The sequence below is a fragment of the Macaca fascicularis genome, chromosome 14 (assembly GCF_037993035.2).
Source record: "Macaca fascicularis isolate 582-1 chromosome 14, T2T-MFA8v1.1".
In the NCBI taxonomy this organism is placed as follows: domain Eukaryota; kingdom Metazoa; phylum Chordata; class Mammalia; order Primates; family Cercopithecidae; genus Macaca; species Macaca fascicularis.
The window spans coordinates 59,606,805-59,633,492 of record NC_088388.1 but is presented as its reverse complement, the minus strand read 5'-3'; the positions used below and the strand labels follow the sequence as shown (position 1 = coordinate 59,633,492).

At 49.0% G+C, this 26,688-nt stretch overlaps 1 protein-coding gene across 8 annotated transcripts; it reads right to left on the bottom strand.

Moving 5' to 3' along the window:
- Positions 1–365: 365 nt before the first annotated feature.
- Positions 366–25,238, bottom strand: TRIM3 (tripartite motif containing 3). 8 transcript variants are annotated; one of them, XM_005578795.5, is made up of 12 exons: positions 25,069–25,238; positions 16,941–17,108; positions 9,790–10,021; positions 9,417–9,568; positions 9,030–9,210; positions 8,026–8,758; positions 7,801–7,904; positions 2,990–3,157; positions 2,610–2,778; positions 2,285–2,355; positions 1,065–1,205; positions 366–939 (listed from the first exon to the last, which is right to left on the bottom strand). In XM_005578795.5, exons 2-12 carry the CDS (start codon positions 17,069–17,071, stop codon positions 787–789), a joined length of 2,235 nt encoding a protein of 744 aa, XP_005578852.2. In that variant the 5' UTR covers positions 17,072–17,108; positions 25,069–25,238; the 3' UTR covers positions 366–786. The 8 variants fall into 8 exon arrangements, with proteins under 8 accessions (XP_005578852.2, XP_073870579.1, XP_005578851.2 ...); XM_074014478.1 differs by having other exon boundaries at positions 9,795–10,021; XM_005578794.5 differs by having other exon boundaries at positions 25,095–25,238.
- Positions 25,239–26,688: the final 1,450 nt, after the last annotated feature.

Below are 26,688 nucleotides of genomic sequence, written 5' to 3'. Positions count from 1 at the left end.
GCCCAGACTTGAACTTCAAAGTTGCTTTCATACCCTGAAACTGTTCTCTCTGCACTTACTGGCTGTGTGCTGGGCAGAGGTCATTCCCTCCCCCTACAACCCCACAATTCCTCCCAATCCCAGGGCAGACAGGCAAAGGACTTGCCTACTTCTGTAGGGCCTGGGGATGGGGATATGGCAGGTGGCTCAGGGTCCCATGGGTTCACCCTTTCTTGCTCCTCTCTATGCAAGTTTCAAAACATCAGGACCTGCTTGGGAAACTGGGTCCCTTGCCTGCCTGCTTGCCCACCTTTTAGTCCAGAGCTAGTCCCACCATCCCATCTCTTCACTGCAGCCCTGCCCCACAAGAACCCAGCAAAAACATCTTGGTGAAGACATTTATTTAATATGGGGGCGGGTGGGGTATTGCTGTCTCTGTCAGTGTGTATAGGGTGGTAGGGAGACAACTAGAGGGACTTCTGTCCTGGAGTAGGAGGCTGTTCTGGCCCCAGGCTGGGGGATGGGGAGCAGACTGAGAGGGGAGGGGAGGTGTGTAAGAAAGGTAGGGTGAAGCTCTGCACACATCCCCGGGACCACAGTCCCGGCTCACCCAGTCACCAAAGCAAGAACCGAATAAATAAAGTGCAACCGTGGGGCTGGGGGTAGGAGAGGGAGGGCACCGGGCGCACCCACGCCCACAGCCCACATTCAGTGCTGCCAGGTCTGGCCCACCTCCCAGCCAGACCCTCTTTTGTCCAATCACCCCAATGTCTGTCCCTCCACAAGCCAGGCAGGGCCTCTGTGCAGCTACTGGAGGTAGCGATAGGCTTTAAAGCAGTGGTTGCCAGCATCAGCCACCACCACGTGGCCATCCGAGGTCAGTGCCAGGCCCTGTGGACCATACAGTGGTTCTGCAGATGTGTTGATATAGGACAGGAAGGAGCCAGAGCTGTCGAATACCTGGGGAAGGAGTGGAGAACGGAGGGAGAGGCAAGATCAGGCAGATGAGAGTCTGTTTTGGGGGAATGGGCATATGGGACACAGCAGGAAACCTCCCCCTCATGTCATTCCCAGGCCCTACTCACCTGGATGCGGCTGTTGCCCCAGTCAGCCACAATGATGTTTCCATTGGAGTCCACAGCTACTCCTGTGGGGGCGTTGAACTGCCCATTGCCTTCGCCATGGGAGCCAAACTTGAAGAGGAACTCTCCATCGGCACTGTACACCTGGCGGGGGAAGGGGCTAGGGACTGGGGACCTGGCCTCAGGCCTTGGAGGAGGACAGGGTGAAGTCCCAGGGCTGAGGACCCCCACCCAGATCTACAGCTAAGCCCAAATCTGCTTCATAGGCTTCACATCCATGTGCCCTACTGCCTACTGGACAACTCTTGCTGATGTCTGTTGGGAATATCAAATCTAACAGCTCATTTTCTCTGGGAAATCAGTTCTCTCAGTTCTCTATCTCAATGACTGGTGCCACCCAGCTGGCCATGAGTCACTCTTGACTCCAATTTCCTCTCTGCTTGATAAGCCAGTGAATTAACACAACCCTTAATTCCATCTCAAATCCCCCTCTCAAATCTACACCCTACGCATACACTGTCACGTCTTTCTCATGGTCCAGGCTCACATCATTTCTCATCCGGATCACTGCAAAAGATTGATCTTCCTGCCTCAGTCTTGCCTCAGCCTGAGTGATCTAAGACACCCAGGACTGCATCACTCCCCTGCCTGCAATACTGTGACTCCCCATAGCTCTTGGGAGGAAAGCAAGCCCCTTAAGGGGGCACACAAGCCTCACCCTCAGCTTTCACGGTCCGCTCCTCAAGTTGAGTCTGAACTACTTGTGATTTCTCAAACACACTATCAAGGTTCCCACCTCCATTCTTGGCTCTTCCTGTGTCTCAAACACTCTCGTCCTCCTCTGCCTTCCATTTAATTCCCACTTGTGCTTGAGGTCCTCCTCAGATAGTCTTTCCTGAATCATACATTTCAGTATCCCTTCCCACAGTTCCCTGTACCTTCCTATCACAGAATCTGTTACATCATACTGTAACTTTTTGGTTACCTTTTTCTCTTCCCTACTAGACTATACTCAAGAAGACACAGAATACATTTGCTTTGTGCATCACTGTATCTCCAGCTTCTAGCATACTGCCTGGGACAAAGCAGCCATGCCATAAATGTGTAAATGTGTATTGTTTGAGTGAATGATCTCAAGGGGAAAAGGAGGAGGTAAAATAGCAGTCTTGTGGAAGAGAAAAGGATGTTGGGACAGTGGTCACGGAGGGAGGGAGGACACTGACCTTCACTGAATGGTTATGGAAGTCCGTTACTACAATCTCATTCTTGTTGTTCACAGCCACAAAATGGGGCCCTGAAAATACAAAGTGGTCTTCAGGGCAGTAAGCTGGGACACCGAGTGGGATGGGGAAGAGTATCTGGGAAGATAAAGCTAGGGTGTTAGGAGAGGGGTGCGGTCTCTAGGACTGAGATGACAGGGCTAAAGTATAGGGAAGTGGGATCTCCAGAGCCAAGATATAAGAGGAGAGGGCCCTTAGAACTGGAGTATCTAGTGGAGGTCTCTGGAACAGGGGTATCAGCATAAATCTTGGAGCTGTCCCCCCATACCTGCAAAGTGGCGGTCAGTGGCCCCACGGCCCCCAAAACGGCCAACCAGTTTGCCATTGGGCTGGAAGGTAAAGACGCAGCAAGACTTGTTGTCGACCACAATGATATGTCCATTCCGGTCTACGGCCACTCCCTTGGGGCCCATGAGGCGGCCAGCTCCAATCTTGGTCTGGAGGAAGAGAATATCCATAACAGGTTTTATTCTGACTAGTGGGGATAGTAGTCCTAACCCAGCATCAAAGCAGAACCTTGGGCTGGGGAAAGAACAGCGAGGAGGAGGAGGTAGGTTTGGATCAGTCCAGACCCTGACCACCAAGAGGCACTAGACTGGTCAGTTCAGCTGGACACCAGGGTAAGTAAAGTGACAGCAGGCCTCTCACCTTGAACTTGCCCTCAGGGGAGAAGATGCTGACCCAACGGTTGTCATAGTCTGCCACAATAATGTCTCCATTGGTGTCCACTGCCACACCTGTTGGGCGCTGCAGCTGCCCAGGTGAGCGTCCTCGGACCCCAAAACGGAACTTGAACTGGCCCTCATTGGAGAAAACCTGGAGCAGAGGAGCAAGGGAAGGGAGCAGGTAGGAGGGGTGACACTGTGGGCACAGACAGAAGGGAGCAGGATCTTGAGGGAGGAGACCCCCCCACCACCATTTATTCAGTCATTCAACAAGCACTCACTGACAAAAATCAAACATGGCAGCAGGTCTGGGGGAATGCAACAGAGATGTGAATGGGGTTGTGAGAACATGAAGGGATGAAGGGGAATGGTGATAAAAGGCTCCAAGAGAAGAAGATATCTCAACAAATAGCCTAATAAGGATGCCACATAAACCAAATTCGGCCAGAAAAGGAAAAGGAAAGGCATTCGAGCAGAGTGAGCAGATTGTAAAAGGCACAAAGTCAAGTATGGGCACCACTTGAGGACCTGTCCAGTGTGGCTAGACTGCAGGGAGGACCCAGGTGAACAAAAGAAGGAATTATGTTTTATCCTGGGTGTAATGAGGAGTCTCTAAACATTTCCAGGCATAGCAGTGACAAGATCAATTTTGCTTTTAAGAAAGAACGTTCTGGCTGTAGGGAGGAGTCAAGCTGCCCAGTCAGAGGCTGTTGCAGTATTCCAGTTGAGAAATGATGATGGCTTGGACCAAGGAAATTGGCTGGAGGGAAGCAGATGGACTCAAGACACATGTAGGAGGTAGACTCATGAGACTTAGTAGCAGACTGGAATGGGGTAGGTGAGAGAGGAGAATGTATACAAGAATTAGTTCATTCAGGCTATGAGGCTGACAAGGAAATCTTCCTCCTAGACAGAGTGAACCTTTCAACCTCTCCCTTCTCCAACCTTCTCCACTTTAGCTGCCCAATATGCTCGGGTCTCCCTGTCCCAAAAGCACCTCCTTTAATCCTCCTTCCCGCTTTAGCTAAGCTTTCTGGCTTTTCCTTCATAGTCAAAACATTACTCACTACGTAAGTCTCATACACTTTGCTTTGTTATAGGCTCTGGGGACACAAGATGAACGAGAGCCAGGAGCTGCCTTGGAGAACTCAAGTTCTGGGCATTGGCCTTGCTCTTGGATTCAAACCTGTGCCTTCCTTAATGGACTGGTCTCCCCGTCCCTGCCCCAGCCCAACCCCATCTCTTAGTCCTGCAGGGCTGTTTAAACTGGTACCACCAACATGCGTCCCTTTCTTCTAATGTGGGTCTTCTACTAAGCTCTTCTCTGGCTGACCAGCACAGCTCTTGGGTTCTGCAGTGGTCCCCTGTGGCAGGACAGCACTCATCAGTATGAGAAGGGAGATACCATGAGCTCCACAAGCTAAATAGAAGTGAGGGAGACTAAAAGGTACAGGTTCAGCAGTGAGGTAATGCCCCTCCAGTTTGAGCAGCTCAGGTTCTGGCCCAATACTGATGAGGCTTGGGGATGTCTTGTTCTTCCAGTCCAATTCTATCCCACCCTTGACACCTGGCCAACTCTTACTCATCTTTCCATTCTTAGAATTTCCAGGTCACTTGTTCAGAGAAGACTTTAATGACCACCCTCCACCCTACCAAATCAATATGCACACATCAACTTAGGTCACCAGGATATATGCTTTACAGCTCTCTTCATAATAATTATCATTTTGCAGCTAAATAACTGTTAAATATCAGTGTCCCCTTCTAAGGATGTAAGCCTCGCATGGCATAGGGACTGCATCTGTTTTGTTTGCTGCTGCATTTGCAGCACTGATATGGCATTTGGCACATAGTAGACATTCAACAATGAATGAACTCCCCAGCTCAATCTCAGACCTGAACTGGACATCTCCACTTGAATGTTGCATAGCTATCTCAAACATCTGCAAAAGCGAATTCATCAACTTAAACCTGGGCCTGCTCCTGAACCGCAACACCATCTACCCAGTCCACAAAGTCCTGCCATTCTTGATATTTGACGACTCAGCAAAATCTGCCATTCTTGCTTCCTTAATATCTCTAGAATCTGCTGGTGTCCTAGTTTGGTCCTTAACATCTCTCTCCTATACCAAGGTATCTGAAAGTAGATCCCTGACTTCAGGGATCTCACAGTCTAGTGGGGGAGAAAGACTTAAACCAAAAAAAAAAACAAAACAAAATCAGACAAAAACAAAAACAAACCAGTGATTCCAGTAAAGTATGAAAAGTACAGCAGCAAAAGTCTGAGGGAACTGAGAAGAATGTGATTTAACATTCTGCCTAAGGGAATGAGGGAATTTTCACAGAAGAGCTGATAAAACTGGGAGCTTACACAATTACACAAGGACATAATATATACAAATCAAATCATTCACTCAGAATCACAAAATGTTTTTTGTCTTCTGTCAGCTGATGCTGGTTCCACTCAATGAGGGGGTCTGCCTCATCCTCCAACATAGAAGGGTCCAAAAGAGAAAACGGTCATGTCGTGAGGATCCCAATCCCCATGTACTGAGAGGAGGGGGGGCGGGGGTCAGACCTCATCAGGGAGCCCAGCCCATGCCAGCCCTAAGGACTCCAGAGTAAGAGAAGCAGAAACTCAACTTAGAAATCTGAGCCAGGCTCCTAGCAGTGGCGACACTGAGGACAGGTGGAAGTAGAAGCAAGAGGAGGACTGCCATAGAAGTAGCAGGTGTTTGGAAGAGAGTGGAGCTATACCAGGTGTTCCCTCTCGATTCCCCACTCTGAAACAATGGGGAGGCCAGGTGCAGTGGCTCATGCCTGTAATCCCAGCACTTTCAGACACCAAGGCAGGAGGATAGCTTGAGCCTAGGAGCTCCAGATCAGCCCAAACAATATAGTGAGACCCTGTCTCTACTAAAAATAAAAAAAAATAAAATAAATTAGCCAGGTATAGTGGCATGCGCCTGTAGTCCCAGCTGCTTCGGAGGCTGAGGTAGGAGGATCACTTGAGCACAGGAGGTCAAGGCTACAGTGAGCTGTAATCATAGCACTGCACTCTAGCCTGGGCAACAGAGACCCTGTCTCAAACAAACAAACAAACAAAAAATAATGAGGAAGCTCAGCCCCCTCACCAGGACAAAGTGGCACTTATCTGTGCATGTGAGAAGGGAGCACACCTGTGTGTGTGCACAACAGAGAAGGGGTCCCAAATCTCAACTTTTATGCCAGGAAGCATTCCCAGCCTAGGGAATTGGAAAGGAGCTGGAAGGTGTCACTGAGTAGGGACTCAGCACCACCTCATTACTCCCCTGCAATCCCCTCCTCACTATTCAGGCTGGACCCAAATGCCTTTTGTGCTGCACAGGGCCTCTCCATTCCTCTGCTCTTAGAAATAGGGTAGGAGTAAAGGCAGACTGGACAGAACTGGGAATATGGCCACAGAAGAGTCCCTGGCACTTTTAGACTGTTAGGTGAAAAGCAGGGGTCAGGGAGTAGCCATCACTGAGGGAAAGGACCTTAGTACAGCTGGATCAGTGATATGAGTACTCAAGCAGGGTCAGAAAGTTTAAACGTATAGGTGTTGAGAAGTAAGGATCTTCAGCGAAAAGTTTTGCTACCCAGTAAAATGTTTCGAAGAAGTAAAGTGCATGGTAGTTAGAAACAATCCCCTATAGGATAAAATAAAAATTCCACACTCCATCTCCAAAACCATTTACAATCTGACCTCAGCTACCCCCGGCTTCTAATAGTAATCTACCTCTAAGCCTGCTGGGCTCCTTCCAGTTCCCTGAACCACCTCCTCCAGCTCTTTCCCACCTGCTTGCCTTTGTTTACAGCCTCCACCTGGATGATGATCTTTTTAACAATAGCTAACATCAGAAGTTTCACTAGATGTCAAGTACAGTACATCATTTAACACTCCCCACAACCCTATCAGATATACTTTTCCTAATTTTACACATGAGTTAACTGAAGCTCAAAGAGGTCATGTGACTTGTTAGTATGTGACACAGCTAGATTTCAAGCTCAGGTGTCTGGTTTCAGAACCTGAGCTTTTAACTGCTCTGCTGTGTCAACTACCCTGGTACCCACTGTACTAGGCTCTGAGTTTTTACTAGAAGAAACAGAGAGAGAAAAAGACACATTTCTTGGCTTTGAAAAGGAGCTCACAGTGCAGCAGAAACCATGTCCATTCGGTGTGATGTATGCTATAATCAGCTGTATGAGGTTATGGGAGAGGCAGTGGGAGGAACACCTGTGAGGTTATGCTACAACTTCTAGCCACTGAAAGATACCCGCTTTGGCCAAGATATCCCCATGTGACTGTCTAGCCAACCTGATAACTGCAGAGACTCCAGACAGACTACATACATTCAGGAGTCAGGTAAGCATGTTGGAAGACAGCAAGGGAGGGCAGGCCTGCATCCTGGCCACCAGGAGAAAAAGGGAGAAAGTAAGAGGCTCAAGGAGAGGCAGAAGGGAAGGAGGAATGAGCCAGATCTTTGCAGTCCAGGAGCGGACCTGGCCTAAGCCATGGCCTACAAAGGTGAGGCTACAAGCATAGTAAACTCTGGTTTCTGACTGAAGGTGCTGGTTACAGTTATGGCCTATGGGAATGGGGTGGCCGGTGGGTGCATAAGGGGTGATCCTTTGATTCACCGCTGTTAAGGAACGGTACTATCCGCAGGGTTCCATCTTTCCAGGAGGTGACCTGTACATTCTATCTTTTCAGGAGGCTGTAGCTTGAAAACCCTTATTTTGGTGGTGGAGTCGAGCGGTAAAGGTGCTTACCTGAATACACTGGTTGTTGCTGTCTGCTACCACGATGCGGCCGCTGCTGGCTGCGGACACACCTTGTAAATTGGTGAATTCACCTTTCTCCCTTCCACGACTGCCTGTGGGAAGGGATAGGAGTGAAAACAAAAGAATTCACTCAGACGTCATTTTGAACCTCCCTTCCCTCCCCACCCACTACCTGAGCCTGGCCCATCTGGCTCTGCCCTGGGCTGTCTGTACCAACACGGAAGACGAGCTCATCCTCAATTGGGTTGTCCTTTCGTTTGCCGCCTGTGCTGTACATGGAACTGGGCCTACGCACTGCCTTCTGGCGCACATGGCTGCCGGGGCCGCCAGGGGACTTGACACGGCGCTTCACATCGTCGGGGGAAGGTGGCAGGTCCCCAGGACGCAGGGCACGCACGCGGAAGGGGCTGCCGCGCACTGGCTGCCCGTAGAGCAGCACTGAGAGGAGCAGCTCGCCTTCCGTGCGCGCTGTGTACACTAGCTCATATGTGCCATTCTTGTGGTCCACCACTGGCACCGGAAGGCGCGTGCCGTCCGGACCGGTGATCTCTGCGCGCAGCTCAGCGCTGCCTGTGCGCACCAACCGCCCGTCCTTGTCTTTGGTAGTGACAGTGAGCGAGGCAGGCTGGCCCACTAGCGCCTGGCGCAGGCCCTCTCCGGTGGCCACCGTCTCGTGTGCAGTGGCGCTCGTGGTGAGCAGTGCGCCCAGATTGAGCACGGATCGCCGCAGCCCGTCCACCTCAAGGACCAGTTCCAGCTGTGCATTCTCGTGTGGCCGCTCCGGGAAGGCCTGTGCCGCCAATGCCGCCAGCCGCTCTCTCATGTGCTTGCGCACCAGCAACACCTCCGGGGCCGAGCCCAGGCGCAGTGCCTGCTCTGCGAAGCTGCAGCTACTGCCGATGTGTTCCTGACCCTGGCGCAGAGTGTCCAGCTGGGTTTGCAACACCTGAGGAGGGGTAGAGGGAGGAGTGGGTGAGCAGACTGGCACAGGGGGAGTCTCTGTGATTACTGGAGTTGTAGCACTGTGGCATAAAAGAAATACAAGAGGGTGCCTGTGGACAGAGGACACAGATGCCCATAGCACCTACTGAGGGCATGTGAGGAGGCAGAATATCTAGGCTGGGGAATGGGGAGCTGGTGTGGAAGACAGAGGAACAATGGAGGCAATAAAACCATCACAAAGGACGATGGTAGAAAAGGGTGAACACAAGACACACCTTCTGTTTGGCCCCACAAATGGTCTCCAGATCTCTGACCAGAGCCTGCTTGCGCTGCTGCAGTGCTTGCTCGAGGTCTTCGAAGGCTGCACCGATCTGGGCCAGGGCCTCTGCCTTGCGCTCCTGCAGCTGCTGGCTGATGCCCCCAACTAAGGCAATTGCTGCAGACAGCTGTGGCAATCTGGAGGGGGAACATCTCATGCCAGAGTTGCTGAGGGTGGCTTTGCAGAAGTTTCCCTTCTCCCTGGGGACCCTATTGCTGCCCTCGTGGAGATCTCCTTCCTGAGACCTCCCTGAGACTTCTATGTCTGCCCTTCCCAGACCCTTTATTCCCCTCCCACACCATCCCTGTGGCCCCACCAGCCCAGGACCCTGCCCAGTGCCTACCGGCCACGCACAGCCTCAAGCTGGCGCTGCAGGGCTGCCTTGTGCTGCTCCACCACATCCCTCAGCAGCACTGTGCCATGCTCACGATGCTCCCCAGCACGGCACTCACCACACATGGCCGTCTCACAGGCCTCACAGTAAAACTCCATCGTCTGTGGTACAAGGACTCCAGTTGGGTAATGGCTAGACATCACACTTCTTTGTCCCCTCCCCTCCCCACCTGCCCTCCCTGCCCCTTACTTTCTAAGTGCACCCCCTACCTGCACCACTCATCCAGAGCAGTACCCTTTCACCCAGCCACTCGGCACCCCCCAATGCCTCTCCTCTCCTCCCACCCCAAGTCCCGGCCTCACTGGGCCTCGCTTGGGCCCACCTTGCCTTCATGGTTGGGGCAGGAGAGAGGGCGGCCAGCCACTGCACTGAGGGGGTGGGGGTCCTCCGGGTCGTGGGCCCCATCAGATGCCTGCTGCATTGCCTCCATGAGGCTACTGATGAAGAAGTTGTTCTGCAGTGCCGAGACACCCTGCTCTGGGAGGATGGACGTCTGCCGGCATACTGGACAGGATAGTGTCAGGCTCTGGGCAGGGATATAGTTTTGGAGACACCTGTCCAGGAAGAAGGAGAGTCGAAGACCAGAGTGAATGGGGTAGCATAAGTGCACCCTTCCTTATACTTCCCATGGGTGCCGACCCCTTCCCTCACAGGTGTGCCATTATACTTCATTTTAAAACCTCTCTGCTTGACACATCTCATCTGCTAGCAGGTATAATGGCCTTGCCTCTTACAACTGAGGAACACATCCCTGACCCCTCTCAGAAGAGCAGACTATCCACATTCCTCACAGTGTGCACACAGGCTCACCTTTCACAGGTGTTCACAAATGCTTCTCATAGGAATGTGCAACTAGGCACCCCCTGCCCAACTTCTTTAACTCATTAAACATTTACTATCTACTCTTGCCAAATTTATGCCAAGCTCTGGGGACAAAAAGATAAAGCACATTGCCTACCCTTAAAATACTTCCCATCTACAGAGAAAAAGGTCACAGGAATAGTACAGAAGTAAATAGCATGATGACTAAGGGAATGGGTCCTGGAGCTAGGCTGCCCAGGGCAACACCCCATCGGTCACCTGTTATACTGTGTGACCCCTGACAAGTTACATAACTTTGGCAAGTGAAGGACTCTTCCTTTGTAAGATGGAGAAATACAGGCTTCACGGAGTGTTAGAGGATTACATGTAAAGTACATATTTATATTTGAAGAGAATTAAATGTAAAATGCCTGATTCACAATAGCACTATATATGGTAGGCTACTTGTATTACTTATTGTTAATATAAGGAATGACAGATACAGTGATAAGGAAATGCATCTGGCTCAGGTAGGTGGAGAGGGTGTCCAGGAAAGTCTTCAGAGAAGTTGATGTAAACTAAATCTTCAAGGATAAATAGTTGTTAGCCTGACCAAAGAAAGGTGCAGGCAGAGGGGGAAGGGTAGTCCAGATACAGAAGGCAGCAAGAAGCAGCATAGTATGAATAGGAAACTGTGAGCAGTTTGATGTGGCTGGCTAGAGACAAAGTCCAAGGCAAGGAATGGTGAGAGAAATCAAGGAGCTTAGAAGTTATCCCACCAGCAATAGGAAGCTGCCAGAGAGTGGTATAGCCAGGTATACATTTTACCAAGCTCCTCTTCACCACCTCTGTGTGGAGAGTGAATTTAAAGGGAATGAGACAGCAGATGGGGTGGAGGGGGGCAGGGGGGAGGGCGGCGAGGGCAGTGGCATCAGCTAGTTACCATTTATTAAGTGCATATGTGCCAGGTGCCATGCTCTCTGATTTGTGTTTCTGTTAGCAGGAGGAAGGGCAAGTGGCCCAAGGTAACAACAGCAGTGGGTGCTGAAGCCTGTCTTCAAATGCAAAGTATGTGTTTAACCAGTATACTCTTATAATAATCTAGGCAGGAAGTGAGGAAGACCTGGATTTAGGCAGTAGTAATGTAGACTATGAGGTGGAAACAAATCTGAGAAGTGTTTAAGAAGGAGGGAAGGTGGGAGGTGTTTTCTGATTAGATATGGGGAAAAGGGAGGTGATGAGTCTTCATTGACTTCCAGCTTCCTAGCTTAGATAACTCAGTGGATAGTGGTGACATTCACTAAGATGAGAAACATAGAAAGAGGAGTAGCTGTAGGAAAGTTCAGCCTTGTCCTGGTTGAATTTACTGTAACAATAAACATCCAGGTTGAGGTTACCAGTAGACAGTTAGGAGAATGAAGATTAGAGACAAGAGATGGGCATGCCATCAACATTTAGATGGCTTTGGTAGCACTGGGAGAGGATGGGATCAGCCAAGAAAGCATAGATGGTAATAAGAGAGCGGGACAGAGCACTCAGCAAAAACTGAATGAGGACAACAAAGACCAGGCCGAGAGGCAGGAGGAGCAGCAGTGTTAGAGCAGAAAAGTGAGTGGTACATTTCCAGGAGGGAATGAGTAGTCATCAGTGTCAAAAGCAGCTGAGGAGTTGGGTAAGGTAAGGACAGGAAAATGTCTACTGAATTTGGCAAATGCGAGGGTTCTTTGTCTGTAGGGAAAACAGGGAGGGAGTGGCAGAAGAAGGAAAGCTTGACTGCTGGAAGTTAAGTGAAGGGGAGCTTGAAAGTTCGAATGAGAAGGAGGTTGAGGGGTTGGATGGTGCTAGAAAGGGACAAGGTGACAAAGGGTTTTTATCTGTTTGGCATGGGAGTTTTGAGCTTGCTTATGAATGGAAGAGTCAGGAGAGAAGGAGAAGGGGAAGAGACTAGAAAACTGAGAGGACAAGATCTTGAGGACTGGGGAGTGCAGAGGATTGGGGAGTGCCTCAGATTGGCCTTAAGAGGAGGACTGGATGTCAGTCTCTGAATGGAGGGAAGGAGGAAAGGAGAGGAGGATGTAGAGGGGTACAGGGGACACAGGAGAGTGAACGATGGAGGATTCAGGGGCCTGATGATGGCTCAGATTAGTCACTGATGGGAGGGCAGAGGACACTTACTAGAAACAGATATGAGAACTGAAGGCAGCTGTATTTGGGGACCTCAAATTTGTGGAGTGAAGATCTGCATTGTGCAAACTCTCCCATATCCTCAATCTCATGCCTTAATGTTTCCTATAACTTAGGATCTTAATTAAAATCTGACAAACACTATGTGCCAGGCATGATTCTAAGTGCTTCACAAGTGTTCACGTATTTAATTTTTTTTGGTTTTTTGGTTTTTTTGGTGTTTTTTTGTTTTGTTTTGTTTTGTTTTGAGATGGAGTCCTGCTCTGTCACCCAGGTGGGAGTGCAGTAGCACAATCTTGGCTCACTGCAACCTCTACCTCCCGGGTTCAAGCCATTCTCTTACCTCAGCCTCCCAAGTAGCTGGGATTATAGGCACATGCCATCATGCCTGGCTAATTTTTGTATTTTTAGTAGAGATGGGGTTTCACCATGTTGTGATTTCTTAATTCCTTGACCTTCTCATCCCCAATGATCTTTTCCCCCTTCCCATGCTCCCACTAACACCCATTTCTCATCAACTATCACTGCATTTCAACAATTCCACTCTATTCTTCAGCAGCTTTCTTCCCAGCTCACTGAATCTAGTGTTTCCCCATGCAGAATACCTTCTAATTCAGCAATATCCCTTTCCTATTTGTCAAGTGTACCTGGCTCACGATAGCTTCCTAACTGGTCTCCGTTTCCACTCTTGCTCCTTTATAATCCATTCTCTCCATAATAGCTAGGGTGAACTTTTTACATCAGATTATTTCCCTGTATGGGGGTATGTATGTATGTGTGTGTGTGTGTGTGTATGTGTGTGTATATATATATATATATATGTTTTTTAACTCCAATGGTTTCCCATTGCACTTAGAATAAAATCCAAACACTTTCCGAAAACCTACAAGCTCCCCCTTAAACTGCCCTTATTCTCTCCAATTTCACCTCATCCCACTTTCCTCCTCACTTGGCCACACTGGTTTCTTTTCTGGTATCTGAACATGTCCTGTCTACTTCTTCCTCAAGAACTTTGCACAGATTTTTCTATTGCCTGGAAAAATCTGTCTCCTTCTTATCCTCAGAACTCAGGTCAAATGTCACCTCCTCAGAGAAGCCTTCCTTGATGACTATATAGAATAGTTCTTGCCCCAAACACCCCTACTTCTCTCTGTTTATATCCTGCAAAACATTAATACAAGCTGCAGCTCTCGTTTTCTTGATTGCTTACTGTCAGTGACTGCCCACTAGAACATACTCTGAGAGCAGAGACCAAGGGATACAGTGAGAGCTCTGCAGTGAAAACTGGATTCAGACCTCAGCCATTTACTTGCTGTGTAGCCTTGGAAATATTTCTTTTATTTTTTTATTTGTTTATTTATTTAATTTGAGATAGAGCTGCTCTCTGTCACCCAGGCTAGAGTGCAGTGATGTGATCACAGCTCACTGCAGCCTCCACCTCCCAGGCTCAAATGATCCTCCCACCTCAGCCTCCCGAGTAGCTAGGACTACAGGTGCATGCCACCGCACCCAGCTAATTTTTAAATTCTTTTGTAGAGACCACATCTCACTATGTTGTTTCCCAGGCTACTCTGGAACTCCTGGGCTCAAGTGAACCTCCCACCTTGGCCTCCCAAAGTGCTGGGATTACAGGCATGAGCAACTGCGCCTGGCCAGAGATATTTCTTAATTACCTACTGACTTTGAACCTTAGTTTCCTCCTCTCTAATATGGGGATACCTGGGTGTGGTGGCCTGCACCTGTAATCCCAGCTACTCAGGAGGCTGAGGCAGGAGGATCACTTGAGCCCAGGAGTTCAAGTCCACCTTGGGCAATACAGCAAGACCCTCATCTCTAAAAAACTAAAATTAAATTAAAAAATTAAAACAAGCTGGGCGCGGTGGGCCTGTAATCCCAGAACTTTGGGAGGCTGAGGTGGGCGGATCGCAAGGTCAGGAGTTCAAGACCAGCCTGGCCAACATGGTGAAACCCTGTCTCTACTAAAAATACAAAAATTAGCCAGGCATGGTGGCATGTGCCTGTAATCCCAGCTACTTGAGAGGCTGAGGCAGGAGAATCACTTGAAACCGGGAGGCACAGGTTGCAGTGAGCCAAGATGGCACCACTGTACTCCAGCGTGGGTGACAGAGAGAGACTATGTCTCAAAAAAAACACAAAAATCAAACAAACAAACAAAATTAAAATAAAATAATAAAATGAAGTTAATAAAGTATCTGTTGCAGGGATTAAGGAAATCAGTATGTATAAATCACTTAGCCAGTCTCTGGCAAACGGTAAGCAATCAATACGTGGTAGCTATTGTTATTAAAATTTCTCAGCCACTGATTTTCTCCAGGAGTGCTCAGTGATCTGGGCACAGGAGAAAGTGCAGAGACATCCAATTTCGGCTCTGATCCAACATTGAGCTTCTATTGCATGGGCTCTGCAAAGGATAAAGATGTGAAAGAACTGCAGGGGAGCCAGTCAGTCAGCCACAGGGTCCAGGATGGGCAGGAAAGAACGAGAGGCCAGCATGCAGTTGGTGACTGGGAAAAGAGGGAGCAGTCAAAGGGGCTAGACATTTATATTGTATCAAAAGTGGTGTAATGGGAGTGGGGTAATGGGAGCCAGGAGTGGAACGTTGGAGTTTATGACTACAGATAAGATTCTGGATGAAAAGATTCAGGGCATGGTTGGGAGGGAGTGTTAAGTGAGGTGGAATGGGGGACAACCCTGAAGAAATAGTTAAGAACCAACAGGCACAAGAGGGTGGTTGTCCCCAGGTTGACCGAAGAACTTGAATGGACAAGAAAACTGAGGCCATTTCCAGTTGATAAAGGAGAGTGGGCAGTGGAGCTGGAATCTCAAAGAGCAGGGCTGGCAGGGAAGCAGTATCCCTGGTGCAGAGCCAGGTTTCAGTTGGGGCAGAAGACAGAGGAAAAGTGTGGATAGAGGCAATGGTGAGAAGACCCAGGGACCAGGCCATCCAAGAAAGAACAATGAGAGATGAGGGACCGAGAGAGTACTGTCAAAATACAGATGCGATCATATATAAAACCCTGCAAAGGCTTCATGTGGCGCTCAGCGTAAAGGCGAAATTCCCTAACAGGTCTACAAAGCCCTAGGTGGTCTGGCCTCTACCTACCTCTCCAGCTTCATCCCATGCCACTCTCAGTCACACTCACTCTGCTCTAGCCCCACCAGGCTTCCTCCAGGCCTCTTACCTGACATATTTTCTCATGTCACATGGGTTTTTCCAATGGTCTTCCTTCTGCGCAGAATGCTCTTCCAACTCCCTTTACCTACTTAACTCCTATTCATTCTCTGAATTGCTCCTCAGGGAAACCTTCCCTGATTCTCCAAACCATAACAGATTCCATATGACAATGTCTCATAGCTCAGCACTTTATTTGCAGCACTTACTAAAAGTTCTATTTATCTATAATCTGGCTATATGATTATTTGATGACTATCTTTCTCTTTCACTAGACTGTTAGCTCTTTTTTTTTTTTTTTTTTTGAGACGGAGTCTCACTCTGTCGCCCGGGCTGGAGTACAGTGGCCGGATCTCAGCTCACTGCAAGCTCCGCCTCCCGGGTTTACGTCATTCTCCTGCCTCAGCCTCCCGAGTAGCTGGGACTATAGGCGCCCGCCACCTCGCCCGGCTAGTTTTTTGTATTTTTTTAGTAGAGACGGGGTTTCACTGTGTTAGCCAGGATGGTCTCGATCTCCTGGCCTCGTGATCCGCCCGTCTCGGCCTCCCAAAGTGCTGGGATTACAGGCTTGAGCCACCGCGCCCGGCGACTGTTAGCTCTTTAAGAGTAAGCATTATAAGTGTTGGGTACCTTAAACACTCTACTTGATTGTTACCCATTCTATGCTTGTAACAATATATCACATGTTCCCCGTAAATATGTAAACTATTGTGTATCCGTTTTTAAAAAGAGTAAGGATCATATCTGTTTTTGCTCATCACTGCATACCCAATGCCTAGGACAGGGTCTGGCACATAGTTGTTCAATAAATGAATATTTGTTAAATGAATAAATGATTGATAGAAGCCTAGAGGCTGGGATGGGTTGCCATTCACTCAGTACCTGAGGACAACAATGAGGACAAGCAGGGAAGGACAGACCTAGCTTCAAATATCCTCCTACTAGTCATAAATTGCTGATGCCAAAGCTGGTTGAGTCTCAACACTGTTTGATTTATCAGGTGGTGTCAAAAGCCGCCTTGAGGTTTGGGAAAGGGCAGAGAAGGCCCTATTCTGGACAGGAACCATGGGAAAGGGCAGAGAAGGCCCTATTCTGGACAGGAACCATGGCCCAGTATTACAAGCTTATGGTTCTCTCACAGGTTCTTGCCCCCAAAACCTCATTTCCTGCAGGTTGGGGTTCACCTGCTCTCCTCCCAAGTAAGCATGTTGTCCTCACCTACTACAGGTTTACACATGCTCCCTCAGGAGAGCCCACAGGATCCTCATCCCTCCCCAGTACACACATCCCCTCACCTCTCACAGAAGGTGTGCAGGCAAGGAAGAACCTTGGGGCACTGGTACCGATCCAGGCAGATGCTGCATACCAGGAACTGCTTGTCCATCGGCTGGACCTCTGGGCCAGGGCTGTCCTCCCTCTTTGCCATGGCGCCCACAGTTGGCTCCTGCCACTCACACCAGCCTCTGTACAGAGAGATGGTCAGCACCAGGGAGTCCAGCACTTCTTCTCCCCACCCAATCCCCACCACTCAAATCCCCTGCAGAGAACTTGCCCCCACCTCTTCCCTGCTAGGGGCAAGACAGGGCAGTGACTGGAAGGATAAGGGTGATGTGACCCCTGAGCCTGGTGTTCTGTTTAAGAGCACAGATGTAGGATTAGACTGGGTTTCAAACCTGGCTCAGTCTCTCACCAGCTGTGTGAGCTTGGACAATTCATATAACTCATCTGAGCCTCAGTGTCTTAATTTGTAATTATAAGAATAATAATTTGAAAGTGTGACATAGTGTATATTGAGTGCATGGTACACAGATGTCCATTTTCACTGACATACTTACCCTTCATCTCCTCTGCCTCCCCCAAATCCTCCTCCAAGAGACCTGAATGGAGTGTCTCCCTTTGATTACCTGTAGCTCTTCCATTTATCCCCTGACCCACCTCTTAGTACAACTACCTGAAACTGCACTCTTTTTCACACCCAGTTAGTATCAAGTTCAGGATTGCTTCCTGAATATCTTAAACCATTCTCTCCAATCCCACAGCTACTCCCCCCCTCCAATTCAGGCGACCATCAGTTCTCTCCTGGAATACAGCAATAGCCTCTTAACTGGTGTTCTTGTCTCCTCACTGACACCTTTCCATCTATCTTCCTCGCAGCCAGAATGTTTTTAAAACACAGATTTGATCTTGTCACTACTCTGTTTAAATTCCTTCAATGGTTCTCCATTGTCCAAAGTCCTTAAATTGGCCAATGAGGCTTAACTTTGCCCCATACCTTTTCTACAACCTCATGTCTCATGAGTCTATGATCAATCATTCTTGCTGGTTTTTTGTTTTGTTTTTTTTTGTTTGTTTGTTTGTTTTCCCAGTTCCTGGAAAACTCCTTGTTCTCTTTTGCTTCTGGGAGATCACCCATTCGTTCTCTCTGTCCTGAGATCCTCCTCCTGGCCCCTTTTCCTGGCTGATGTGACACCTACGCATCTTTCAGGTCCCCATATAAATGTCACCTCCTTTAGAAGACCTTCCATGACTACCCAGAGTCTGGCGTGGGTGCTCTACCTCTGTGTCCCTCAGCACCCTGTATTTACTCCATCCTAACTCTTAAAAGCTATGCTGTGATTTTCTTGTTACTTCTCTGCTTTCTCCACTCCATGCAGTGTTCTTGAGGGTAGGCATTTTATTTATGTATTTACATTTTATTTTATGTTTTCATTCTTAGCACTTAGCACAGAGTCTGACATAAAGATTGACCTATACTTATTGAACTGATTTCAGGAATTCAATAAATATTTACTGCCTACTTTGCACAGGTGTTAGGAATGGAATGATAAAAGAGATATGGTCACTGTCCCTGTGGTGGGGAGGTGGTGGCAGATATTCTAAAAGTAAACAATGGTGGCAGGGAAGTGATATAAAGAAAAAATGGATGCTGTGAGAAAGAATACTTTTGATTGGGTCACCAGGGAAGGCTCTCCAAGGAGGTAACTTTTAAGCAGAATTCTGGGTGGATGGGAGAAAAATGGAATGGGTGAGGGTGAGAAACAACAGGGAATCAGGAAGGGAAATCATTCTAGGCTCATCACTGCATACCCAATGCCTAGGACAGGGTCCTATAAATAAAAAGCTTCTTTCATTGGAGCCAAGTCAATAAAAGCAAGAGGTGAGTTTGGGAAGATAGGTGGAGATGAGATCATGAAGGACCTTATAACCGCCATTAAGAATGTGATTTTGGCTGGGTGCAGTGGCTCATGCCTGTAATACTAGCACTTTCAGAGGCCAAGGCAGGAAGATCGTTGAGCCCAGGAATTGGAGACCAGCCTGGGTAACATAATGAGACCAATATCTACAAAAAATTTAAAAATTATCTGGGCATGGTGGTACACACCTGTAGTCCCAGCTACTTGGGAGGCTGAGCTGGGAGGATTGCTTGAGCCCAGGAGGTGGAGGCTGCAGTGAGCCATAATCGTGCCACTGCACTCTAGCCTGGGATGAGACAAAGTGAGATTCTGTCTCAAAAAAAAGTGATTTTATCCTAAGTTGGAGGGGGGGATGATGTGGTTTATAAATCAGTGAAAATAAATTAGAAAGCTACTCTGGCAGCTGTGAGAATTGAAGACAAAGAGAAACAAGAGTGGAATCAGAGAAACCAGTTAGGAAGCTACCAAAGTTCTTTGGGTAAGATAATGCAGGGTATCATCTGAGCTACAAGCAAAAAGCTGGACTGATTTGAGAAATATTCATTGGCCAGGCAAGATGGCTCACATCTGTAATCCCAGCACTTTGAGAGGATGAGGAAGAAGGTTCACTTGAGCTCAGGAGTTGGAGATCAGTCTGGGCAACATAATGAGACTCCATCTCTATAAAAATAAAATAAATAAAAGAGAAATCAAAAGGACATCAAGATGAACTGGGTGTGAGAGGGATGTCAATTATGACTCCTAGCTTTATCATTTTAGCAAATGATGGGCCATGAATGGAGACAGTGAGAGCTGAGGTGGAGCTGATTTGGGGCATTCTGTTCTATGTATGGTAAGTACGACGTGTCTCTGTGATGTCCAGGTAAAGCTGTCAAGTGAGAAACAGAATACAGGAGGTCAAAAGTCTGGGCTGGTTACTGATTTGGGATCACTGGCATATAAATGGCACTTACAGCAATGAAAACACATGAGACCACCTAGGGACAGAGGGCAGACATGATAAGAAAAGGGCCTGGCACGAGGGAGGGGAGCTAGCAAAAGTGACTGAGAAAGAGATCCTGAGAAATGGTAGGAAAACCAAGAGAGTGTGAAACCAAAGAAATCAACAGAACAGTACAAGAAAAAGAAGGGGTGAAATAAGAAACAGACTGAAGAGTGTCCACTAGATTTGGCTGTGGTGGAGTGGCAGGGGCAGAAGCCACATCAGAGTGACTGAAGAGTAAATGGGAGATGAAGTTAACACAGCAGATGAGACAATGGATGGCAGGGATTTGGTCATGAAGGGTGGCAGAACAATAGCTGAATTACTCCAAAATAGGCAGTGACTAGGACCAGGTCACCATTGTCTATGCTGTTAGATGCATTATGAGCCTTTTTCTGAAGACTGTGAATGAATGAATGAATGAATGAATGCAGGAGGGAGTCTAGATTTGGGGAGGGATAGAAGGGCTGAGTTGCTGTGCCTTTTGTTTGTGTAAGAGTGGGCCTGGGTAGAGTGGGAAGGGCATGCCTGAAAGTACCCTCTCCTGATGTGGGCACTGGCATCCTGATGTTCTCTGTACAGTTGTAATGGGTTCTGGAGTCTGAAGACTTAATACCAGGAAAACATAGCAGGAGGGAGGACAGATTGAAGGTTGGCAGAAGGACCAGGAGGCGGGAGGCAAGCTGAAGCTTCTGTCTGGTGAAGGGAAAGGCTGGGAGGAAGAGTGGGAGTGGTCTGCTGGGTCCTGCTGGGGTAGCTGGATGCCAGGCTCCACCTCTCTCCAAGCCTAGGGGCTCTCCCAGACTGTCACACAGGGGCGGGGATTGGGCTACCTCCAAGGACTAATAGCTCCTCCCCACCTCCTCCCCTTCCTGCTTCAGTTCGCCTCCCAGACTTACTGGGCATGCAGCCGCTGAGGCCATACCCCTGCCTGAATCTGAGATTCTCTTCCTCCCGTGGGGTCCTAGCTCTTCCATCCCACTGTGCTCTAGAGATTTGCCCCCAAGATCCTATAGGTGGTGGTTCAAGCGGACTGTTTATCACAGCAGACACTTATAAGGCCTTGGTCTCAGAGCTGGACTTCACTCTCCTTCCTCAGACTGCCTTCTGCTATCCCTGCATTGGTTATTCCCACCATCCTTTATGGCTTAGTTCTCAAGGCACCTCATTCCCTCATTCAGCATTCACTTGACACTGCTGCTAGGCCTGGGGACACAAAGACAAATAGTCACAGCCCAGCCTTCATGGATTCCACAATCTAATAAATAGGTTACTGCAATGCAAAGTGGTGAAGACCATAATGAGGAAGCACCAATTGTTCCAGGAGTACAAAGGTTACCTAACCTAGATCTGGAGCAGGGATGGGTCCAGAGGTTGGAAGCCAACCTTTCTCCTAAAGAAAGTAACTTTAGTAACTCCTAAAGAAAGTTACTTTCTCCTAAAGAAAGGACAGACACTGTGATGGGAGGGCTAAGAAACAAGATGGAGAGGTAGGCAAAAGATACATGATGCAATGCTTTGTTGGGCTTATTAAGGAGTTGAGACTTTACCCTTACCTGCTAGGGAATGAAGGATTTATCCAAAAAGCAAAGGAAAACCTTGGTAGTGGTGAGGGCTATTATGTATAGAGTGACAAAAGTATATTTTTGGCTGCTGTGTGGAAAATAGTTTAAAGGGCAAGGATGGAAAATTAAGAAACTGCCTTGATTAGGAGAATAGCAAAGGGAGGCCAAGATAAATGAATTTTGCAGGGGGATAGCAACAGAACTTGGTGGCTGAGTATACATATGAAGAGTTAGGGGAGAAGAAGGAATTAACAGACGATTCTTTGGAAACTCTCAAAGAACAGCAGTTTGGATGAGAGGATGATAAGTTCGGTGTTTATCTTTTAAGGTTTTTTCATTTTTGTTTTTAAGAGACAGGGTCTTACTCTGTTGTCCAGGCTGGAATGTGGTGTTATGATCATAGCTCACTGCAGCCTCAAACTCCTGGGCTCAACTAATCCTCCTGCCTTGGCCTGCCAAAGTGTGGGGATTGCAGGCATGAGCCACAGCACCCAGCTAGAGTTCAGTGTTTAATGTGATGAATCTGAGGTGCCTATGGGATGTAATTCAAGTGGAGAGGTCCAGTTGGCAGTTGGCAAGATACGCTGAAGCCTAAGAGAGACGTCTGGCCTGGAGACATGAATTTGGATGTTGGTGTAGAGATGGTTCCTGAAGCCATGGAAGTGGATGACATTACCCAGAGAGGGTAAAGTGAGAAAGGAGGGCCTATCACCAAGCCCCAAGGAACCTCAATATTTAAGAGATAGGCCCAGGAAGCAGAGTCTGCAAAGAAGATTGAGAAGGCACAGCCAGAGAAGCAAGAGAATCAGGAAACAGAGATGTCATGAATGCCAAGGGAGAAGAGAACTTCATGAACAAGGGAGTGAAATGCTGCAGAGGTCCCATTATTTAAGCCCCAAAGAGGCTCTCATTAACCTCAGAGCGTGTGGTTTTCAGGGGATGGAGGACAGGAAGCCAGATCCAGGGAGTCAAGCAAGAAGCTGATTGTGAACAAATGAAGACAGCCAGTGCTGACTCCACTAGATCCTGGACATCTGCAAAGCATGTGTTTCAAGGCTTTTCAGTTTCTCCAAATTCTCAAACAGCATTAATTTCCCCCAGAACTTCTTCCTACAATCTCACAGGATTCCCAGTATACATGAATTACACAGCTGTGAATGGAGGTAACCAAGGCATTGTTGAAAATGGATGTGAGAGGCCAGCTAGGCTCACTTGCTTGCTAAAATAACTCACGTCTACTCACTAGCTTCCAGGTTTATCTGATCATTTGAGACCTCAAAAAAATGACAAATGACTGCAGGTTACAGTCTTTGGGCTTTCTCCGAAACAAATGAAGCCTTGGATGAGGCAAAGTCCTTAAAGCCAATGAATCCTTTAAATAAGACTGGCAGGGAAGCAAAGCAATGGCCATCTCCCCCAACACTGCCAGACTGAGTAAAGTGAATGAACCATTCAATCAGACTTCTCTGGGCACATTGTGGGCCAGGTCCTTCAGCTGAGAAATGGAGACACAAAGCTGAATCAGACACACTCCCTGTCTTTCACAAGTCTTTAGACTAATGTGAGAAACAGAAATGGAAACACGTAACTACAATGTGATAAGTACCATGATATTGACATGTTCAAATTGCTACAGCAGCAAACTGGAGGAAGTATCTAACTCTGAGGGTGGTATAGAATAAAGAACGCTTCCAGAGGAAGGGGTATTTGAGCTGTCTTGAGGGACAAATAGGACGTGGATATGTACATTGGGGAAACAATGAGTAAAGAAACAGAAACAAGAGAAACTAAGAAATATGGACCAAATGGACAGACTGCAAATCTCAAAAAGGCGAGGTTATACATGATGCTTTTACATCCTAAAAGCATAAAAATAAATAAATCTAAATAAATAAATAAAAGACACTGCCACTCACCTACCCTCACAAGCCAGAACCCTGGCAGTCTTATCAATTATGCCTTTTCTTTCACCTTTCAGATACAAGCTATGACTACATCCTCAATTCTGCCTCTGAAAACGTGGCTAGGTTTAAAAAGTGAGGAGATCTAGGATCTAGTCTTGACACTGTAGCTAACACCACTAACACAAGGTGAAACTCTAGGCAAGTTCTGACCCCATTCCCTTACTTGTAAATTGGGAGAAGAAGGGTGTTTTCTCAAAATCTGAGACTCCCAAGGTTCCCTCTCAAGCCAAGAGTCTCTACAGATCATACCATGAGCCCATGATTAAATCTCATCTTGTACTACCTCGATGATTTGACTTCTAGTTTTCACTGTTAGGCTAAATGTGTTAGAGGATGGTCTTAGTTCCCTCCCCTCCACACTCCCCCGCCACACTCCCCACCCTGCCCCCTGGTAAATAAATGTTTGCTGAGTTTTAAGTCACCTGTGACACTCTATGAATGCTCTCTATTCTAACCATAGGGTTTTTCTGCTTTTTCTGAACCTGGGCTATACTATCTCAACTATGGACTTTTTGCTCAAGTTCTCTCAGCAAGAATGCCATTGTCTCCTAAGTGGCTGTGGCAGTACTTGGCATGCAGGAAGTACTCAGTATATGTTGGTTACAGGAGAGCCCTGTTTACATCTCTGCAGTTCCCTTTCATCAGAGAGAGAGATGCAAAAGTAATGGCAGTAACAAGACAGTGAATAAAGTCCCAAGAAGAGAGACCTCTGCTTATATAAGGAAGCTTTTCCACAGCAGAAGGTAGCAAGTGCTCTGTCACTGGAGGCATACAAGCCCAAAGAAGCAGGGCTCCTGTCAGGCCTGCAGCTCTGATTCCAATTCTGCAGCAAATCATCCCCTGCTTAGGGGATGAATGGGCACCAGTGGGCTAGACAGACTGGCCAGGAGAGACCTGTGGTATTTTCTGCACCTGCTCTGACCTCCCAGATGTGATCTGCCTGCTAGGGCCAGTCCTGAGTTTCTGTTGTCCACATCAGAGAACCCCCACACCAAGAACAAACCCAGGGCCTGCCCTCAGTCGAACTGACCTCCCTGGGGTGCAGCCTGCCCCTCCAACCTGCAACCATCTGTCCCTGCAGGTTTGCAGCCCAGGATCTGAAGCCAATTCCAGAAGGGAGGAGGTCAGAACCAGGGAGGGGCCTGGGGTCCTCCAGGCAGGGCTCAGGCTACAGGAGAACCAGAGGGGTCCTTTCCCACAAAAAAACAGCCTCCACATGAGGCTTCCTGTCCACAGAGCAGTGCATGGGGAGGAAAGGGTGTCCTCCATCCTGACTGGTGGGCCTGTGGGTGCCAGAGGATGGAAGGGGCGGGGGGGGGGGGTAGAGTGGGGGTGGGGGAGCAAGGGGTGGAGGTGTCTGCACCAGGGAGAAAAGAGCCCTTCAGACAAGCTGGGCCACAATATTCCAGAGTCCCACTCAGCACCCACCACCACCACCACCACCACCCTCGGCCGCAGCGTTCAGCACCCTCCGCCAACACACACAAGCTCCCAAACCCCGCGCTCCTCCAAGGAACCATCACCCATCCACCCGCGCCTCCCCGCCTCAAAACAGGGACCTCACGTGAGCAGCCACAGCCCGAAGAATCCCCCTGCTGCTCTCACGGACATGGACACGCCTCACGTGGGCAGAGAGAAGCACAGCTTTTGAAAATCATCCGTGCCCCCACCCACAGACGCTCGGACCCAGACCCGGGCTGACAGGAATACAAACGCACCTTTGGGGCCCGCCCGTCGCACTCACCGCGTTGGAGCAGGATGCGAGGGCAAAGCCTGGACTGCGCCCACTCTGAGGGGCCCGCGGCGCTGCTACTGCTGCCAGCGCCCGTCCGCCCGGCCCTGCCCGCGCCTCAGCCTGTCCCCGCGCCGGCGCCGCCGCCGGACTAGCAGCACAGGCCGGAGGGAGGGGCCGGGGCGGGGCTGCGGACCGGCCGGGGGAGGGGGCGACTCCAGCAGGGAAGACCCACCCACGCCCCGCCCCCCGCCACGGAGGCCCCGCCCACCCCTACCGCATCGGCACGCCCCTCCCCAACGCCCCAACCTCCTGGGCACTTTGCCTCCTTGGTGCTGCTGGGGAGCCGGGGAGCCGGCGAGCCGGCGAGCCGGATCCCGGATCTCGGATCCCGGATCTCCGCCAGCTGCCTCCGGCTCCGGGAAGGGCGGTGTAGTCGGTCTCAGGGACTGAGATGAGACTCCGTCAAGAAAAGGCAGCTGGGGCAGCAGGGATTTCGGACTCTGGGTGCCTGTCCGGGCCGCCTGCCTCCTGGAGGCGTCCTTTCCGGCTTCCTTGGAGTGCTCCTATGTAATATGCTGGTCTATCGCCTGACCAGGAATACGCAGAAACCGTCTGTACCTTAGCACGATCTCTGGGCGGCAGAAGGGCAGTACCCAGAACTCTGGGAGAAGGAGTTAAGGGGTAGAAAGGTGGGGGATTTGATTAGGCTTTAGTTCAGACCATCCAGCGACTCCCCTTCCTCACACCAAAGACACTGGGCAATTCTCAGAATCATCGCCTTGTGCAAAAAGCAGCCCCAAGTGGAAAATAATTACAACAGTTTACAGGGACTGAGTGGTTATTATGTGCCAGACACAGAACTAGCCACTTTACATATATTATTCAATAGTCAGTAGGTAGCATCTTTTATTGGCCTTATTTTACAATGGAAAAAATAGGGATCTGGCTCCCCAGACATTAGCCCTCATCACTCAGCTAGAAAGTGGGCAGAACCTGGAGTTGAGTCCTGTTTTTAGGCCCTACAGCCAGCATTTGGAGACTCAGTACCTTACATGTTGAAAAATCCCCAGTGGCCCGTGAAGTGGCAATTCATATGAGGACCACCTTCTTTGCCCCAAAAATCAAGCTCTAGTCAGATGACTGCAGACTGACCAAAGCCCAGAAGACTGCCTGGGAGCTGCAATATCCGTGACAAAGGGCAAACTCAGGCCTGTGAGGATCCCTGCACTATGGGAATCTGCTGAGTGGGTCATCCCCTTCCTCCAACCTTCCAAAGTTGGGGAGAATCCTGAAAAATTCTCGTTTCCTTGGCCAAAGGGTATTCAGGTGATGACACCTGAGCCCTGACTAAACCAAAGTGCTGTTAGGAAGCTTTCTTGTGACCTCTCCACAAGGTTCAGATTTAGGCTCAACACCTGAGTGCAGCAGGAGCTTTGGGAACTGGCTCAACCTCTTATCCACCTGAGTTCAGCACATAGCACAGGATGCTCCAGTGCTTGTGAAGGAACCCCAGACGGTGATCATGCTTGCAGTTTTGGGCGGGGGCTACTAGACTACCCAAAATGAGGGAACTGGAGTCTATATGACACTATCTTTGGGCGGG

Excerpts from the sequence above, each read along its gene's own strand:
- TRIM3 (XM_005578795.5), bottom strand. The coding sequence starts at position 17,071 with ATGGCAAAGAGGGAGGACAGCCCTGGCCCAGAGGTCCAGCCGATGGAC. Across the intron at positions 3,158-7,800 it reads GCAACAACCAGTGTATTCAG|GTTTTCTCCAATGAGGGCCA; the intron begins GTAAGCACCTTT and ends CCTCTGCTCCAG. Across the intron at positions 2,356-2,609 it reads CACTGACCGCCACTTTGCAG|GGCCCCATTTTGTGGCTGTG; the intron begins GTATGGGGGGAC and ends TTGTATTTTCAG.